We start from the raw sequence: 16,808 nt of genomic DNA on the forward strand, positions 1-16,808 counted from the left end.
TGTTTGATTTTACCAACACGTAACATTTCCTTGCAGACACCTGTGGCTAAAGGGTTCCACAAAAGACCCGGAAAGGTACAAGTGAATGTTACATCAATAGATTTTTATTTCACATTTATCTTTACACATAATTAAAGCGGTGCTGCCACTTCAGATTGTAGCATCACCTCTGTTTTCCGGTCCAGATTTTCATACATGGACATGATAACTTGGGCGCTGAAGTGTATGAACTATGGAGTGACGTCGAAGATGCGACGCAGATGAAACTCTCTCCTGTCATCTTGGTGCGAGTCATCAGAGGATGGTGAGGAGGCTTTGCCGCTCTAAAGTCCCTGTGGCTTTATTAATCGAGTTGTGTTAATTATTGCGTGAGTTACTTTTACTTTGTCTACTACTTGGTGCTTCGACTGGGGTAATGCAGCCAATACGTATTATTACTATCTGTCTCTACTTAATCCAATAGTCTGTTGTTTTCTATTTAGCTGGCTCCTGTATGAACATAAGGGCTTCCAGGGCCGTGTCATTGCCCTCGAGGAAGGTCAAACAGATCATATAGTGAACATGTGGGCTGAGGATGGTGCCCCAACAACTCTGGACGAGAAAGGTCAGCCAGTATCACCGACGCCCATGACCATCGGTTCTATTCGACTGGCAGTAAACGTAAGTTGCTGCCTTGGATCTGTCTCTCACTAGCTCACGTCATTTCTGTATGACTGCTTATTTTAACACATTGGCCACAACTCGACTTAAATCTTCACAATCCGAATGACATCCAATATAAAAACTACACCAACAAACAATTCTGCATTTGAACTGATTATCCCACATATTCATTGTTGTGGCTGTCATTTGCAGTGTTACGCTGTCGTACATTTACACACCCTGAGAGGTGTTCCAAACATTTTGCCCCTCTTGTGCAGCCAAGTAAGTTCACCAAAATACCACAAGCACCATTCATTATGATGCATTGCTTTTCTACACCACTGCAACATAGCTGATCATTGCCATTAAGGCACAAAGCAAATTTCATGACCGTTACTGGATTGCATCCATATAACAATGAAAACACCATTTAAAAAAAAAAATAAAAAAATAAAAAAATAAATAAATCTAGAGGAATAAATATTTTACTTAGTTCAAATACCAGTGTTCCAGATCTCCGATGTCAAAACCCGTGTTTGGTATAACATTCACATCAAAAAGTATGCATGGTTTTCGTGCATTTTATAGTTTTAGTCGTACATTAATGCTTTTATTTGTTCATTTAGCTTGTTGAATATGCAATGTTAACAGCACAATTAAGAGAGTTTATGTGTGACCTAAATTACAGTTTGAACCCTTCATCCCATAAGAAACGTCTTATGTGTCAAAATGGATAAAGGCAATTCGAGCAACTGGAGTTCTGTTGTTCTAAATGCTCCACAGCAACCGTGGCAGCCGAACAAACAGAGCGTTTCTATTGAAGAACTGGACTTTTGTCATTATTACTGGGAACATTTGTATTATGCTGTTTGTTGCAGGACTATACCCAGCCCAGAATTGACCTGTTTACAGAAGTTAATGGTTTGGGAAGGGTCTCATCTTACTGTGATGACATAGTTGAAATTGGCTCCTTTGGGATCCCCCAGGCCACTGGTTCCATAAAGGTCCATTCTGGAGTGTAAGTTGATGTTACTCATGTGATGTAACAGCAACTGTTGCCTACCTGAAGATGTGATGTTATTTCATTTGTGCTATTTGCACCTGTTTTAAAAAACTGTTCTACAAAATCCCTTCTTTTTACTTTTTTTTTTTTCCCCTTCCATTTACCGTTACTACCTTGAAAACAGTGGCGAGTGATCTCAGTGCAACATCTGTTTTTAAGCCTACCTACCAGGTTGAGCATGGGATCATTATTGTGAAACGACAATAATTACAATGACTAGGAGCTTATTACCCGCTCATACTGACTGTCTTTATAAAATAACTTTCTCTCCACGTCTGTATGTTTAGCTGGCTCGTGTACAGTGATTCTGGCTTTAGAGGTTTCGTAGGAGTGCTGGAAGTGGGCGAGTTTCCTTGTTCAGAGACCTGGGGATTCCCTCAGCCCTTTGTTGGCTCTCTCAGGCCCCTTCGAATTGTAAGTACAGCAGACGCCTTGCATGGTATCACATTTGTGTCATTTTGTGTATTGACAAATTCCGACGGTCTTCTGTCTGTCTTTACAGGGAGCAATAAAGGTGGAACATCCCAAAGAGGTCAAGGTTTGTATTCGAGTAGATCGCAACTGTTACATTATATGTGTCATACAGGAAATATTGATTGTAAACAGTTAAACAGTAAACAGTTTGACAAGACATTTTGGAATCTGGAACCTATGTCAATAATATAAGATAACACTGCTGCAGCAAAGCGGAAAATATGTAACACAGTGTAGTTAGTATAAGCTGTCCTAAGTTCATGTGAATTAAGCACTACTATAATGCAAATAAACAATGGAAACTGGTAAATTCGAATCTTACACAGTTATCTTGCTGTTTCAGTCGGCAATAAACAGACATCAACACTTTACAGTCTAGAAAAATGGGAGAGTTCTTCGTGAGGGGAGAAGTCTTGAATGATACAATCTGACAGCAGCAGTAATGAAGCTGACTTGCTAGTGCTCCTTCTGGCACCATGCCTGCTGCACTTGAGAAAGGGTTCAAGATAAGACCGGAACTAAGGAAAAGTAAAATTCTCGACATATTCTGTGAATCATTAACTTGGCGGTTAAACTTGGCTGCTTGTCCGTGCAAGTTTCCGTCATGTTGAAGAATGCATGACTCTGATTATTGACATATTTAATGAATGAATGTACAGCGTATGCGAAATGGGTACGACAATATTGTTCCCGCTGCTTAGTCCTTACTGAATTGGGAACTTTGTGATACACATTGTATTTTCCATTGCAACTGTATTTGTCTAGGAGCAATTTCCACTGTTATTCTTTCAGAAAAAAAGGCAAAATACAGAGAATAAGGTTCAAAAGATGCTGCCTGTGGTGGAAATTCCCACATTGACTGTTCTGATCCGTCCAGTTGCACTCCACCGTCACTCGGCCACGGTCCAGGAAACAAATCCAGAGGGCATGACGTTGTGTAAACTAAAAAGCCCGTGCGCGCAAGATGCATCTCTTCATTCCTTCCTTTTTGGCTCGTTCAGGCGCTAGTGTTCGAGAAGCCCGATTTTGAGGGCGACTGTTTAGAGGTGGATGGTGACTTGTGCAAGTTGATTGAGGAAGAGGGAGAAGCAGAACAAGGCAGCTCTGGTGGAACTAAGAAGACAATCTCTGCAGTCGGCTCACTCAAGATACTTGGTGGTCTGTGAGTATTTGAGTTCGTACATGCAAGTGGGTAGGATATGTTTATATTCCTGATGAATATGAGTTAGAAATGTCTAAAATACCTTCTGTCCGGTAGCTGGGTTGGCTATCAAGAGGAAGACTTTGAGGGTCAACAATACGTCCTGGAGGAAGGAGAGTATCCTCATTGCAGTGATTGGGGCGGATCTGAGGATGATCTTCTCTCAATTCGGCCCATTAGGACTGTAAGCTTTATTTAATTCCTTCCTTAATACCTTAATATAAAAAAAAAATACATCTTGTTTTATTTTCCATGTGCTATCTCCCCAAGGATTTCCTGTCCCCGCACATTAAATTGTTCAGTGAGCCCAATTTGGATGAGCGGGGTCTCAGTGTGGATTTGATGGGGCCAGTTATCAACATGGAGGATATCGGCCACGGCGGAAAAACCCAGTCCATCAACATCCTGAGTGGGGTGTAAGTCAAACACTCCCTATTTTTTTTTTTTTTATAAGCAAGACAACAATATTTGTCTTTTTTTTTTTTTTTTTTTTTTTGCTTTTCCACTTTGAGATTGTAAACATAAATAATTGAGATTCCCTCTCCCTCCCATTGTGCTGACTAAGGCTCCATTCAGAGTGAAAAGGACTGGAAAGAAGGAGACACTTAATAGTCGACTTTCAGAATGTAAAAATAGTCCCCAATCTCGGGGTAACATAAAATGTTCTGTTTGTGTCCTTTCATGCACACGCTTGCAGTTTTAGGTGTGTGCTATTCTTCTTACAAACATGACTAAGAGTTCTGTCACTGTTCAAACACTCAACACACCTTGATGGTGCATACAAACTGCCCCGAGGATACAGTTCAGAATAAGTTAGCGCCACTGATCTTCCCGTGTCATTGTCTCCTGATGTTTTCATTTCCTGCGGTTAAATGTTTGCATTGATGGCATTGTTGATACCAGTGAACGAGTCTCCACAATATTGGACCTACTTTTACCAGTTTATCATTTTTGGACTCCATTCTGTAGCCTTGTCAAAGTAATTGATTGATGAAGCATTTCATTTCGCCATTGAGAGCAAATTCTAATCTATTTCCTGAAATATTCTATTTTTTGTTTAATCACAAGCCATATTAATTACAAAGGATATGCAGTCTCATCAGTACGTAAAATGAAGGTATTTTATTAGTCATATGTAACACGTACAACAAAATTTGTTAAGTGGATTTAATCCATCCCCGAGTAGTAGTTGTTGGGTGGTGGTCACAGTGTAGCACCCCAGGAACCTTGATCAATGAAGCTGACTGGAAATGGACTTTACTTGGATGTTTTCTTTTATGTCAGCACCATTTTAGTAGGGAAAAGATAGCGAAGGTTTTTTGGAACATGATTTTCATTCCATTGTGTTTTTCTTCTCTTGGTGACAGCTGGGTGGCATTTGAGAATCCTGCATTCAGCGGCGAGCGCCACATCCTGGAGAGAGGCTTGTATTCATGTCCAGAAGACTGGGGTGCCCAGAATTGCAAGATATCATCAATCCAGCCAGTCTTCAATGTAAGAATATGAATAAAGAAGTCGCTTGAGTTGTTCAGAACCCTCATTCAGATTCTTTCTCTTCTTATTTTGCAGGAAACATTGTTGGAGTCTAGGTTCAAGGTTTGCAGTACAAACATTTCTCCTACTGTATATAGTATATGGACAAAACGTCTTGATTGTGTAAAATGTTAGCGTGATCTGTGGGAATTTGTGTCCATTAATCCAGATAGCACCTGTGATGTCAGTGGTTGCAGAGTTTGACCTGGCTCACAATCTCTTTTCACAATTTCTTTGTGTACTGAGCCAAACGCATGCTGTAACACATCAGATTTCATAGCATAGTATACAAAATGTTTTGCTGAAAGGAAGAAATACAAATCATCTGGATCAAGACCCTGATGGTGACCAATTGTCACTTGGGTCTTTTTAAAGTGAATGTGGAAGGATACCTGAATCCCCAGAGATTCAAACCTAGAACCCTTGACTGTGAGGCAGATGCACTAATCACACCATACTGTGGAATCTCCGTCGCGTCTAATACTTTCTCGGAGGTGTTTTCTATGGCATTTGTATGTGAGCTAATGTTTCATCTCGCGTGTGTGTCCCACCCCCATAACTTTGCGCCATATTGCTGTCCAGGCGAAGCTGTTCTCTGAACGCAACTTTATGGGTGAACTGGTGGTTCTGGAGGACAGTGCAGCAGCTTTGGATGAGGACTTTGTGCCCAGGTCCTGTAAGGTGCTGGCTGGCAGGTATAGGAGCCACAAGTGAATTGATATTCAACACCACAGCCAAATGATGTTTGATACATTTGCAAGGTTATGGAGATAATTTAAGTAACACAAAAGTAGGTCACCAATGAGCACATTTGAGGCTACCCTAGGATAAAATGTCAACATATTGGAAATGCAAATATTAACTAACGTGAGAGTATCTTTATTCATGCGTCAGCTGGATCACTTATGAAGGCAGAAACTTCTCTGACAACATGTACTTACTGGAGGAAGGAGAATATCCCGACACGGAATTCATGGGCTTCTTGTCATCAGACGTGAGGGTCCGTTCCATGCAAACTGTTGGGCATGTAAGTGCTTTGTTTGTGTACGTATGCGTGTGAGTGGACGGTATCTTTTTATGTGCAGTGACTTTGTGTCATTATGCACGCTAGTAATAAAGCTCTCTGCTTTCTCGTGTAGGAATTGTCGCTCCCCTCCCTCTTGCTGTTCAGCAAGCTGGGCTGCACAGGTCGCAGGGTGGTGCTGACTCATGGGATAGTGAACCTGCACCAAGCGGGCTGGGGTGCTCACATACGCTCTCTGGCGGTGGAGGGCGGAAAGTACGTACCTACCTCCAACTAAGGTTGCGCTTGTAATTGCTGGGGTTTGTGTACATTTTCCTCTCATCTGACAAAAACTGAACCATACTTCTAACAGTACTGCAATTATTAAATGTAATCTTTTTGACTGTATGTCTTAAAGTATTGACAACCTTTGATTCTAAATTTCTCAGAGCAACTTAAAACTATGTTAACGTTCATAAACTGTAAAAGATCACGTGGCAATGCACTTTTCATCTTACTCGTCCTGCCAGGGTTGTAACATATCGCTCTGAAATTCCTTTCCATAGTGTTAGCTGAGGTTTGACTGTGTAGCATCATATTAAGAACAGCAATTGTCCCAAAGATGTGAAGAAACTCCAAACAGGGAGCTCAACTATATCAAGACTTTTTCATTTGACGTTCACTTTTCTCACATTGTCTCATATTTGAACCGGCCCCAGTCTAGGTGGGTGTTGTACGAAGGCAGCAACTATCGCGGTCGACAGGTCCTGCTGCAGCCAGGCCAAGTGGTCGACTGGTGGAAGTTCAGTGGATGGAAGGGAATCGGATCGCTGCGGCCGTTGCTGCAGGTAAAGAGGGATCTTCTCTCGAATGCAAAAGAGCATCATTTGTTGTTGTGACGCAAGGGGGGATTTATCTGTAACTGTATCCGTAAATCAACTTAAGTGTCGTGGATATGCTTCACCGACAGAAACAGATCGGTATCCGTCTGCGGAACAATGAGACGGGATGTCTGATGTCGCTGACGGGGGCGCTGGATGACATCCAGCTGATGAGGGTGCAGGCTGTGGAAGACACAGGCGGCGAAGAGCAACTCTGGCTCTACCGAGACGGTCATCTTACCTGCAAGGTACACATGTACATACTAGCGAATCAGTCGCATGCGCATGCTTAAAGTGCTCCCGACCTTCATACTCAGTGTACTTACAGTAAATGCATATTTTCCTATGTCATATTAAATCACTTGGTTAAATACAGTATGTTGGATACGTCAGTTGGATATTTACACAAACACACACAAAAAAAAACACCTTGTCCTAACAATGACGAGAACATCAACCTGAAGTGCTTTAATGCTGACCTTTTCAATTTCAGTGAGCGCTCGATGTTTTACCATTTGGAACAGGAATGAGCAATTTCAAAATGAATTTCCCGTTTTCCCCCCAAGTTTGAACCAGCTCACGAGGAAAAGTCAGAAATGAATCTAGCATTACATCCAACCCCTAAAACGAGATTTTTCTGATCAAGGAATGCAAGTATATAACCAAAGTTTGACATCTTGAAATGATGAAATATGCCTTACAATTCTTTGTTTTTGTAAAACTGTACGTTTGAAAATTAATTGATAATAATTATAATAATACATTTCTATTAAAGAATGTCTACATACTGTTGTATTAATCATTACATAAATTTAAACAATGATTTTGATAAATGCCTGTGCTGTTAATTTAGGGCAGCAGTGACGTAAACCTTACACTGGTGGTTGCCTTAATACATGTTAAGCACCGTACATACTTAAAATGATTTATGCAGTAAAAGAGTTTCATTATGAAAAAAACAAAAAACAAAAAAAAACAACTTAATTGTGGAAGACAAAGAAAAGAAAGGAAACAGGTTCATGTGTGTTCTGTAGTAGGCAAACTATTTAGATTTTGGAAGCAGTTTGACATTTCAAGCTAATACATCGCATTTATAATGGCTGAATACTTAACCAGCTTCTTCACTCTTTTTCTTTGACATCATTGTGTTAGCAGGAAATTAGTTATTTTTGTCTTTCCGTATCTGGCTGGATGTCTTTGAATATTTTACAGGAAGTGGATTCAGCAACGCTTGTCAACAGCATAAAGCAGCGACAGATGTTGAATTTTCAGTTCATAATATCTTAGTCCGTAATTTCTCTGGTTCATTCCAATTAACTAACTAACGTGTGCGCGCTGCTTCCCGTTTGCTTCCAGCTGGCGGAGGACTGTGGACTGGAGACCACAGGCAACATGATGATGGCAGGCAGTCGGCTTTGTGTGTCGCCAGAGGGAGGAAAAGACAATCAGCTGTGGGAGGTCACCTCAGACGGTCTTGTGCGCTGCCACTTGCAACCTGGCCTGGTCCTCGAGGTCAAAGGTCAGATTCCTCTGTCAAGAGTTTATCGCATATTCGCTGTTTGGCATTTCAAAATTCACCTATTCATGGATTATCTTTTTTTTTTTTTTTTCTTTAGTTATTCACTGAATGTATTTTGCAGGCAATGTTATAAGTAACGTTTTAATATTCTTAACCGTCATAAAACTATAAAAGGAAAAAAACAAGTTTTCTTTGAATGTTATGGTTTACTTGTTACCTTATGATCTTATAAACTTAATTTACAAGTGTTCAGTGGACCTCCACATACTCGCGGTGGCACCCGCTCGCAGATTTGTTTTTTTTCCCAATGTTTTTCCATTTGTTTTCTTTTTGCTTTTTGTTTCGTGGAGGGGAACCACCCTCGAAATGCTTATTAGTGATTTTCCATACTTATTCAAGAATTTTGGGGGATTAAAAAAAAGAGAGAGAGGTTTTTAAAGCAGTTATAATGGGTGTCAATAATCCACGGATTGTTGCTATGGGTGGTCTGGCCCGGTCCGGTCCTCATCTCCTGGAAATAGCAGCGGTCCACTGTATATTCTACTTCACCTCTTCGATGAATTTTGACAATAAATAGAGAACAACTCTTCAAGAAGTAATAATATGTGCAGGTATCAGCAGCATTGTGGGCCAGTGCTTTATACATCTGCCTCACAGTGAGGACCAACGGTGTTGAAAATGGATGACTAATATTTTGTTGTTGTTACATTCAGTTGTGTAAATTTCCGCCTGTCATCATGCACACACTAAACTGGCCTGTGCTGCCTTGGCCATCTCGCCACCTTCTCAATAGCACCACCCCGTGGTGGATTTGCAGTGCTGCTAGTAACTGATTACACGCTAAACGTTTTCTTCGCTTTTTTGTGGAGCTGCACACTTGATGATTTTCCAGGGCTTAACATCACATAACATTATGGTCTGTATCACAGGAGGTCATCAGTACGACAAGAACCTGGTGATCCTCAACACGTTCGAGGAGGGAAAACCAAACCAAAGATGGACACTGGAGATTTTGTGACCGTACGGGCCATATTGTGGCACTCAGACGCGACGCCGCTGGTGGAGCTCCTCACACCACTCAGACGGGTCCCTAGTTGGCTTTTGCACAAACACTGCACTTCTGTAGCATTTGGACCCATGTGGAGGAGGGTAACCATGTTCTGATCTTTGAGTAGTTGTTAACACTTCTATTTTGTTGATATTGCTTTTGTATTTTACAATGAAGATAAATATGTTCTTATTTATCGACCCATATCCTCTCTAAATGTTGCATTGCATGTGGTGAAATGTCAGCCTAATGCTGCGACTCTCTCTCGACGTTATGGTACGTGTCTGGTACGTGGTGTCTGTTTCCTCATCTTGTGTTGATGGACGCAACGAAGCCTAAACTCCAAAGATATATTTTATTTACACATTTTGTCACTACTGTTGGTAATAATATTGTAAAGTTTGTCAATGTTGTCAGAGCAGGTTTTAACACTGAATGAGATTCACATTATTAGATTGTAGATTTTAATCAGACAGAACATTTGAATCAACTGTTGTAAATATGTAAACACAAAAGAGAAAATACCTATTATGTTCTCATGTATCATTTCAGACATTTTTTTGCAGTGGCGGGAAACAATTTTGATGCAAATAGTATCCGTGCATTTGTGAAATATTTATTAGTTGGGCTCGCCTTGTGGATCTATTTTAACTTTGGCTCCAATAACATGGGAATTCTTAGAATGCTAATAACGCTGTATGGACCCATTCGGAAAAATTCTCATAACAAGAGGGAAACACGTGACGTGGCTGGTTGTTTTTGCTCATGTCGTGTGTTTCAGGAAGAAAGTTCAAAGAAATATATGTTAGCGTAACATATTCTCCTTTTAGCTAAACCGTGGGAGATTCAATAATGCTTGTGAGATTGACTGAGATGAAGTGTTGACTTTTGATCAAAAGGAGCAAGATTTGAATGGAGTTTGAGCACATTCCCTCTTTTCAAGTACTGTATATAACGCCTGGCTTCATTTGAGCCCACAGATGCCCATCCACCATTTCACCAATGTGGAGACTTGAAGGAGTAAATTGTGTGGCCCCAGTGACAATTTAGTCCCAAAATTTTTATTTATTTTTTTTTTAAAGCTGCCATGCACTCTCGCCCTCTGCCAAGCATGTGCCCACATGCTATTCTGTAAAATAACTAATTCCTTTCAGGCTAACTTTCATTTCCCTCTTTCAATCCAGACAGGAGAGACCATTTCACACTTTTTTTTTGTTTTAATAAAAGTGGATCTGCCCAAAAAAAAAAAAAAAAGTCTATAAGTGTGATATTGTGTTGACGTGTGGCTGATGTCAGTCCATGGTGTACCCTGCCATTTGCCCAATGTACCAATTGCTGTTAAAATCAGGATTTAAAATCAACATTTATTTAGGATGAGAAAAATAAAACATTTTCTAACATTTAGCAGGTTTAAATAGTCTTTACACTCAACTTCAACAGTGAAACGCATCAGTGCTTAATGGAGTTGACGAGATTGTGTTTGTGCTCCACATCATCTGCCCTTGTTGATCTGGACCACAGTCTTCCCTCGGGCGTGCCCCTTCTCCACCTTCGCAAAGGCCTGAGGAACCTGCGCAAAGCTGAAGGTTTCTTCTACAACGGCATGGATCTGCAAATGAAGCCAGCACAGGTCAAATGAGTTGTGCATTTGTAAATTCATTTGACGCAGTTTTTGAATGGCCTGCCCTGCACTCTGTAAACATAACCAAATGTATTTCATGTTATCTGAATTGATAGTAAGATGTCACTGCATCATGTGCAACGTACATTCACAGTAACTAGAAATGATAATGAGCATGTCCAAAAGTCCCCAAATTAGTCGTACCATTGCCAGATTTTGACGTAAATGGAATCTTTATTTGGTGAATGGGCAAAACGGTGGTCTACCGGGGAGCACGTCTCGGAGTACACCGCCTTCCTCTTAACATTCCAAATACAAGTTTCTTAGGTTACTTGAAGCCTCAAAATTGTCCATAGGTGTCAATTATTGTGCCCTGCAATTGACTGCAATCAGTCCATCAAAATGTGAATCATTAGGGGATTATGCTGTATATTTATTTTTCTCCATTACTTAACTGTTATTAATACTGGGTGGATTTACTGCGATATATATTTTTTCCCTCTATACTGTACGTTCCTAACAGTGCATTATCATAAAGCGTGAAGTATGTTACCATACCTGCCCTGCATCTACCATCTCCCTCATTTCATCCAGTGCTGGACCACTCGGTGCAAAGAATCCCCAGCGGTAGTGGGCCCCCTTAACAAGGTGCTGCAAGAGAGCAAAACAAGCAAATGAAAGGCAAACTAACTGTTAATGTGACAGACAAAACATTTGCTTCAGTCGGTTGCAGTTGGGAAATTAATTGGGCAAACACTGTCAGGGAAAATCTGAGAGTACTTTCTACCGAACATGAAATTGTTAATTATTGCCTGTAGATACCGCAAGATGGTGGCAAAGCACTACTTTTGTCAAAATGAAAAGCACTTTAGTCATCCCTGGGCAATTTAAAAAGGCACAAGAGCAAGTTAGGCCGACGCGAAGGCGGATAAGATTGACATGGCAGCACACGGAGGCTGAAATCTGATTGGACAAAAAATCCAATGTACATCACAGCAAAGAAAAATAAGAAAAAAAAAAAGGGAAGAGAATGGATTGTTGAGAATAAATACATACAATTGCATTGCATGGAACAAATTTTAGTATTTTGGTTGTAAATGTAGGTCAGTGCTTTGTGGCCAGCAGATAAGGCCTTTGCTGGCCTTAACCACTCCCCACTGATGTTTACATATTGAAGATGGCCTTCTGACTTATTCGCCTATCAAATGAGATGTTAATACATTGGTAAATGAGAATTTGTTTTTTTTCCCTACCTTGAGGGCCTTCCTGGTCAGAGTGGCAGCATTCTGCAGCATACCATCAGCGACCCCGAGAGTGTCAGTGTTTTGGAGGAAGGGCGTAACCAGGGTGACGTACTTGGCGCCACTCCAGGGCTTGAGCAGATTCAGCGCCCAGCTTTCTGTGCTGCCCCCAATGTTATCCAGGATCAGGTCAAACCTTTATGAGGCGGAGGAGGGGTGGTGGGGGTAAAGAGAGGCATCAGTCATCCCACCAACAAATGCAAGCTCCAAATCCAACGGTTATACCAACATGCGACATTTCGTAACAATACGTCATCAGCCAGCACAAAAGAAGGCTTAGCTACCGCTGTGCTTACTGTTTTTCGTTTTATATCTATGGCCGAGAAGTGATTTTAATATAAATAATTACTGTAACTATGACTTAACTACTCTTTTAGCTAAAGCGGCAATAAACGATTATTTTAATCATCGATTCATCTGTTGATTTTTTTTTTTTTTTATTATTGAGAAAATAGGCATACATTTTTAACATTGTTTTCCAATGTAACAGCAGATGTTTGCAAATGTCATATTTCGATTAAACACAAAGCTATTCAGTCTGCTTTCATGGAGGACTATAGAAATCGGAGAATATTTACTTATATCTTTGAATTCCGAGGATTTGGACAATTTTAAGTAAATTAAGTATTTAATCAAAGACTCCAAATTGCCTGTAGGTGTGAATGTGAGTGCGAATGATATTTTGTGTATGCTGTATGTGCCCTGCGATTGGCTGGCGACCAGTTCAGGGTGTACCACGCCTCTCGCCCAGAGTCAGCTGGGATAGGGTCCAGCACGCCCGCGGCCCTACTGAGGATAAGCGGTACGGAAAATGTATGGCTGGACAATAAACAATTAATTGTTATATCTCTAGCATTCGTGCAGGTTAGTGATTGACTACGGCGTGTTCCGACTTGCATACAAGTTGTGTCACCGCTTTAAAAACAGACCTAGGTTGTAAACCGAGGACAAGGGCTTGGTAATTCATAGATTTTATCAATTAATTTGAAGTTATTAGAACTTTTTTTTTTTTTTTTTTTTGCAGCTTCCTTAGTTCAAAGAGCATCTCCGCTGAAACAATGACTGAATGGAGTTAGTGCTGCAACCTTTATTTATGATTTAGCAATTATTTTCAGCCAATCGCACGACTATTTTTCAACAAAACTGACTAGCAAGTTTAATTCCCACTAAGACAGACAACAAGAACAGTTACAATGTTCAGCTCTACCAAGAACCGAATGAAAGGTGCGTGCTTGTTCTCACTTGTTCAGGGCAGCGAGCGGCACCTCAACAGGTCCAGCCGTGTAGTCCACCACATGGTCCGCTCCGAGCCCCCTGACAAAATGCTCGGCATTTTGGGAGCATGTCACAGTCACATGGGCTCCCCACGCCTTCAGCATCTTGAACAATAACAAGAATATCAAGATTATTTGGAAATTATATTAATCTGTGTGTGAGACTTCATAGCAATCTGAAACTATACCTGGATGGCAAATGTTCCCACTCCCCCAGACCCTCCGAGGATCAAAATACTGTGACGAAGAAGAAGAGGGTCAAAGAAAAGCAACAATTCTGCTATTTGTTTTGCCCATTATGATTCATGACAAATGTATTTATTTAGGATGTTTGTGCACATTAGAGCAGGGGTCACCAAACATTTTGTAACTGAGAGCTACTTATTGGGTACTGATTAACGCAAACGGCTACTAGTTAGATACACATTTCTGAAAAAACAAATTTGCTCCAATTCTTTCATCATATGACTGGCCTTATAAGTCGGGGTGGGCGATAACAAGGTTCAAGGTTCATATACAGTGGGTATGGAAAGTATTCAGATTTTAAATTTCTTAGATCTTAAATTTTTCTCTCTTGGTTATATTGCAGCCATTTGCGAAAATCATTTGTTCATTTTTTCCCCCCTCAACGTAAAGCAGCCTATATTGAGAAAAAAACAGAATTGTTGAAATCTTTGCAGATTTATTAAAAAAGAAAAACTGAAATATCACACAGCCATACATATACAGACCCTTTGCTGTGACACTGATATATTTAACTCAGGCGCTGTCCATTTCTTCTGATCATCCTTGAGATGGTTCTACACCTTCATTGGAGTCCAGCTGTGTTCGATTATACGATTGGACTTGATTAGGAAAGCCACATACCTGTCTATATAAGACCTTACAGCTCACAGGGCATGTCAGAGCAAATGAGAATCATGAGGTCAAAGGAACTGCCTGAAGCGCTCAGAGACAGAATTGCGGCAAGGCACAGATGTGGCCAAGGTTACAAAAACATGTCTGCTGCACTTAAGGTTCCTAAGAGCACAGTGGCCTCCATAATCCTTAAATGGAAGACGTTTGGGACGACCAGAATCCTTCCTAGAGCTGGCCGTCCGGACAAACTGAGGAATCAGCGGAGAAGAGCCTTGGTGAGAGAGGTAAAGAAGAACGCAAAGATCCCTGTGGCTGAGAGAGATTGGAGAAAGTTCTAGAAAGTCAACCGTCACCAGTCGGAGCTTTATGGCAGAGTGGCCCGACGGAAGCCTCTCTTCAGTGCAAGACACATGAAAGCCCGCATAGAGTTTGCTTTAAAAAAAAAAAAAAACACCTGAATCAGAATCCTCTTTATTTGCCAAGTATGTCACAAGGAATTTGTCTCCGGTAGTTGGAGCCGCTCTTGTACGACGACAGACAGTCAATTGACAGAGAATACTTTTGAGACATAAAGACACAGTCACAGAAAAAAAACACAGTCACTGAGCAATAAAATGTTACCAGTAATGTTCCATTAGTCATTTCAAACTGCTCTAATTGCTAGAGGACTCTTTTTTTGCACAATTGTCCCAAAAGATTTAAATAAATAGAAATAAAAAATAATCAATCAGAGCAACTTGAAATGACGAATAGAACAATAGTCAGGTGCAATGACCATTGTGCAAAGGGCGCAGATACTTCAAGAAATGTATGCAGTTTAAAGTGTCTAGTACTACGATAATCTGGGACAATGTCGATTGTGCAAATGTTGCAGATGCTACTCAGGCACATGAGTGGCCAGTATTGATCAACAACAGATATGCAAAGAGTGCAGCGTGGCGCGACTACTACAGCGAGTGCACGAGTAATGTATAATTGGACCGACAGAGATGTGACAACAAACACAAGACGAAAATTGGCAGCATGTTGCATTGGAATTGGAAGTTTACTGTTTAAGAACTTAACGGCAAGAGGGAAGAAGCTGTTGGATTGAACCCCGGTCCTCAGAACTGTGAGGCTGACGCTCTAACCAGTCGTCCACCGTGCCGCCCGCGTTAGGTTAATTGAAGACTCTAAATTGCCCGTGGGTGTGAATGTGAGTGCGAATTGTTGTTTGTTTATATGTGCCCTGCGATTGGCTGGCGACCAGTTCGGGGTGTACCCCGCCTCTCGCCCGAAGATAGCTGGGATAGGCTCCAGCACCTCTGCGACCCTAGTGAGGAGAAGCGGTAGCGGTCATTAATTTTCACAAAGTTAAGACACACTTTTGTTCGCCGCCGTTTTGGGCACAAGCACGTCTTTGTGCACGTTCGTCTTCGTTGGTTTTCACCACTTCTTCTTCGGGGTCGGGGGACTAGGCATCCAAACTGGGAACCGAAATGTTTAAATTTGAACGATTCCGGGAGAACCGGAACGTTAGTTCCAGTTCCGAACGGTTCTCGGTGCCCAACTACTAGTCGGTGGCATTAGTTATTTTTATTTTGTTTTATATTACTAAGCCAAAAAAATAAACAGCAGCCATAAACGAAAGCAAACATGTCTTACCCAATGTTGCTTTTTTTGTAGAAAAGTGGGTTCCCGAGACAGCAAGAGTGAGTGAATGAATGAGTGAGCGAGTGAGAGTGTGCCTGTTTGTGTGCGTGCGTGTTCCCTCACCGTTTCTTGGCACAGTTGTCTTTGGTGAGCCCTCCCGTGTTGACGAGCGCCGACCAAGCCGTGGTCGCCACGTAAGGGATGGCTGCAGCCTCCGTGTGGCTCAGTCTCTTTGGTTTAAGGGACACCTAAGTGTGACAATACAAATACACACACATCAGCCTTCACAAGTCAATACTTCCTTGAGAAACGCATTGCATGATTATGACGGGATTCTGACCTCATTGGCACTCAGCACAACAAACTCAGCCAAGCTGCCTCGCTTCCAAGGTGGGATGGCAGCCCACACCTGAGGAGGACACACAGCCTCAATGTTTATGTTGGACTTAATCGGAAAATGGACTGCCTATGGATGCCAATGCTGCTCAGTGGTCTCATTTAGTTATTTTTTCTGCTCTATTTCTGATAAAAAAAAATAAGATGCTAACAAAACTGGAAATATGCATACTTTTCATTGGAATGTTTGCTTATGAGTTTGAGTGACTCAATACAATTCTTTTGGGGGGATTAAGAAGAAAAAAAGAAAAAAAAAAAAAGCTACTATAATGCATCCGCCAACATCCCCTGGACTCATGGCTGTGGTGTCCTTGAGCAAGACAGTGATACCCCGAACTGCTCCCCGGGCGCTTTAGCTGCCC

At 41.3% G+C, this 16,808-nt stretch overlaps 2 protein-coding genes across 4 annotated transcripts in view; one reads left to right on the forward strand and one right to left on the reverse strand.

Moving 5' to 3' along the window:
* crybg1a (crystallin beta-gamma domain containing 1a) overlaps positions 1-11,555 on the forward strand; it is a 14,374-nt gene extending 2,819 nt beyond the window's left edge. Inside the window, exons 2-19 of the mRNA XM_061697405.1 lie at positions 37-75; positions 186-304; positions 483-660; positions 1,521-1,660; positions 1,993-2,119; positions 2,208-2,243; positions 3,181-3,341; positions 3,438-3,564; positions 3,651-3,796; positions 4,748-4,874; positions 4,950-4,976; positions 5,496-5,608; positions 5,808-5,940; positions 6,053-6,192; positions 6,641-6,764; positions 6,887-7,045; positions 8,154-8,316; positions 9,246-11,555. Of these exons, the coding sequence (XP_061553389.1) occupies positions 37-75; positions 186-304; positions 483-660; positions 1,521-1,660; positions 1,993-2,119; positions 2,208-2,243; positions 3,181-3,341; positions 3,438-3,564; positions 3,651-3,796; positions 4,748-4,874; positions 4,950-4,976; positions 5,496-5,608; positions 5,808-5,940; positions 6,053-6,192; positions 6,641-6,764; positions 6,887-7,045; positions 8,154-8,316; positions 9,246-9,334 (2,148 nt within the window). The 3' untranslated portion in view covers positions 9,335-11,555. The remainder of the gene's footprint in view (positions 1-36; positions 76-185; positions 305-482; positions 661-1,520; positions 1,661-1,992; positions 2,120-2,207; positions 2,244-3,180; positions 3,342-3,437; positions 3,565-3,650; positions 3,797-4,747; positions 4,875-4,949; positions 4,977-5,495; positions 5,609-5,807; positions 5,941-6,052; positions 6,193-6,640; positions 6,765-6,886; positions 7,046-8,153; positions 8,317-9,245) is intronic.
* The window catches only part of rtn4ip1 (reticulon 4 interacting protein 1), a 9,761-nt gene continuing 3,405 nt past the window's right edge, over positions 10,453-16,808 (reverse strand). For all 3 annotated transcript variants that reach the window (XM_061697413.1, XM_061697414.1, XM_061697412.1), the window contains 7 exons: positions 16,391-16,459; positions 16,174-16,298; positions 13,749-13,797; positions 13,529-13,665; positions 12,239-12,422; positions 11,544-11,636; positions 10,453-10,973 (listed from right to left, as the gene is read on the reverse strand). In XM_061697413.1, coding sequence (XP_061553397.1) covers positions 10,857-10,973; positions 11,544-11,636; positions 12,239-12,422; positions 13,529-13,665; positions 13,749-13,797; positions 16,174-16,298; positions 16,391-16,459 — 774 coding nt within the window. In that variant the 3' untranslated portion in view covers positions 10,453-10,856. The remainder of the gene's footprint in view (positions 10,974-11,543; positions 11,637-12,238; positions 12,423-13,528; positions 13,666-13,748; positions 13,798-16,173; positions 16,299-16,390; positions 16,460-16,808) is intronic.

Source organism: Phycodurus eques, chromosome 14 (assembly GCF_024500275.1).
Source record: "Phycodurus eques isolate BA_2022a chromosome 14, UOR_Pequ_1.1, whole genome shotgun sequence".
Taxonomy (NCBI): Eukaryota; Metazoa; Chordata; class Actinopteri; order Syngnathiformes; family Syngnathidae; genus Phycodurus; species Phycodurus eques.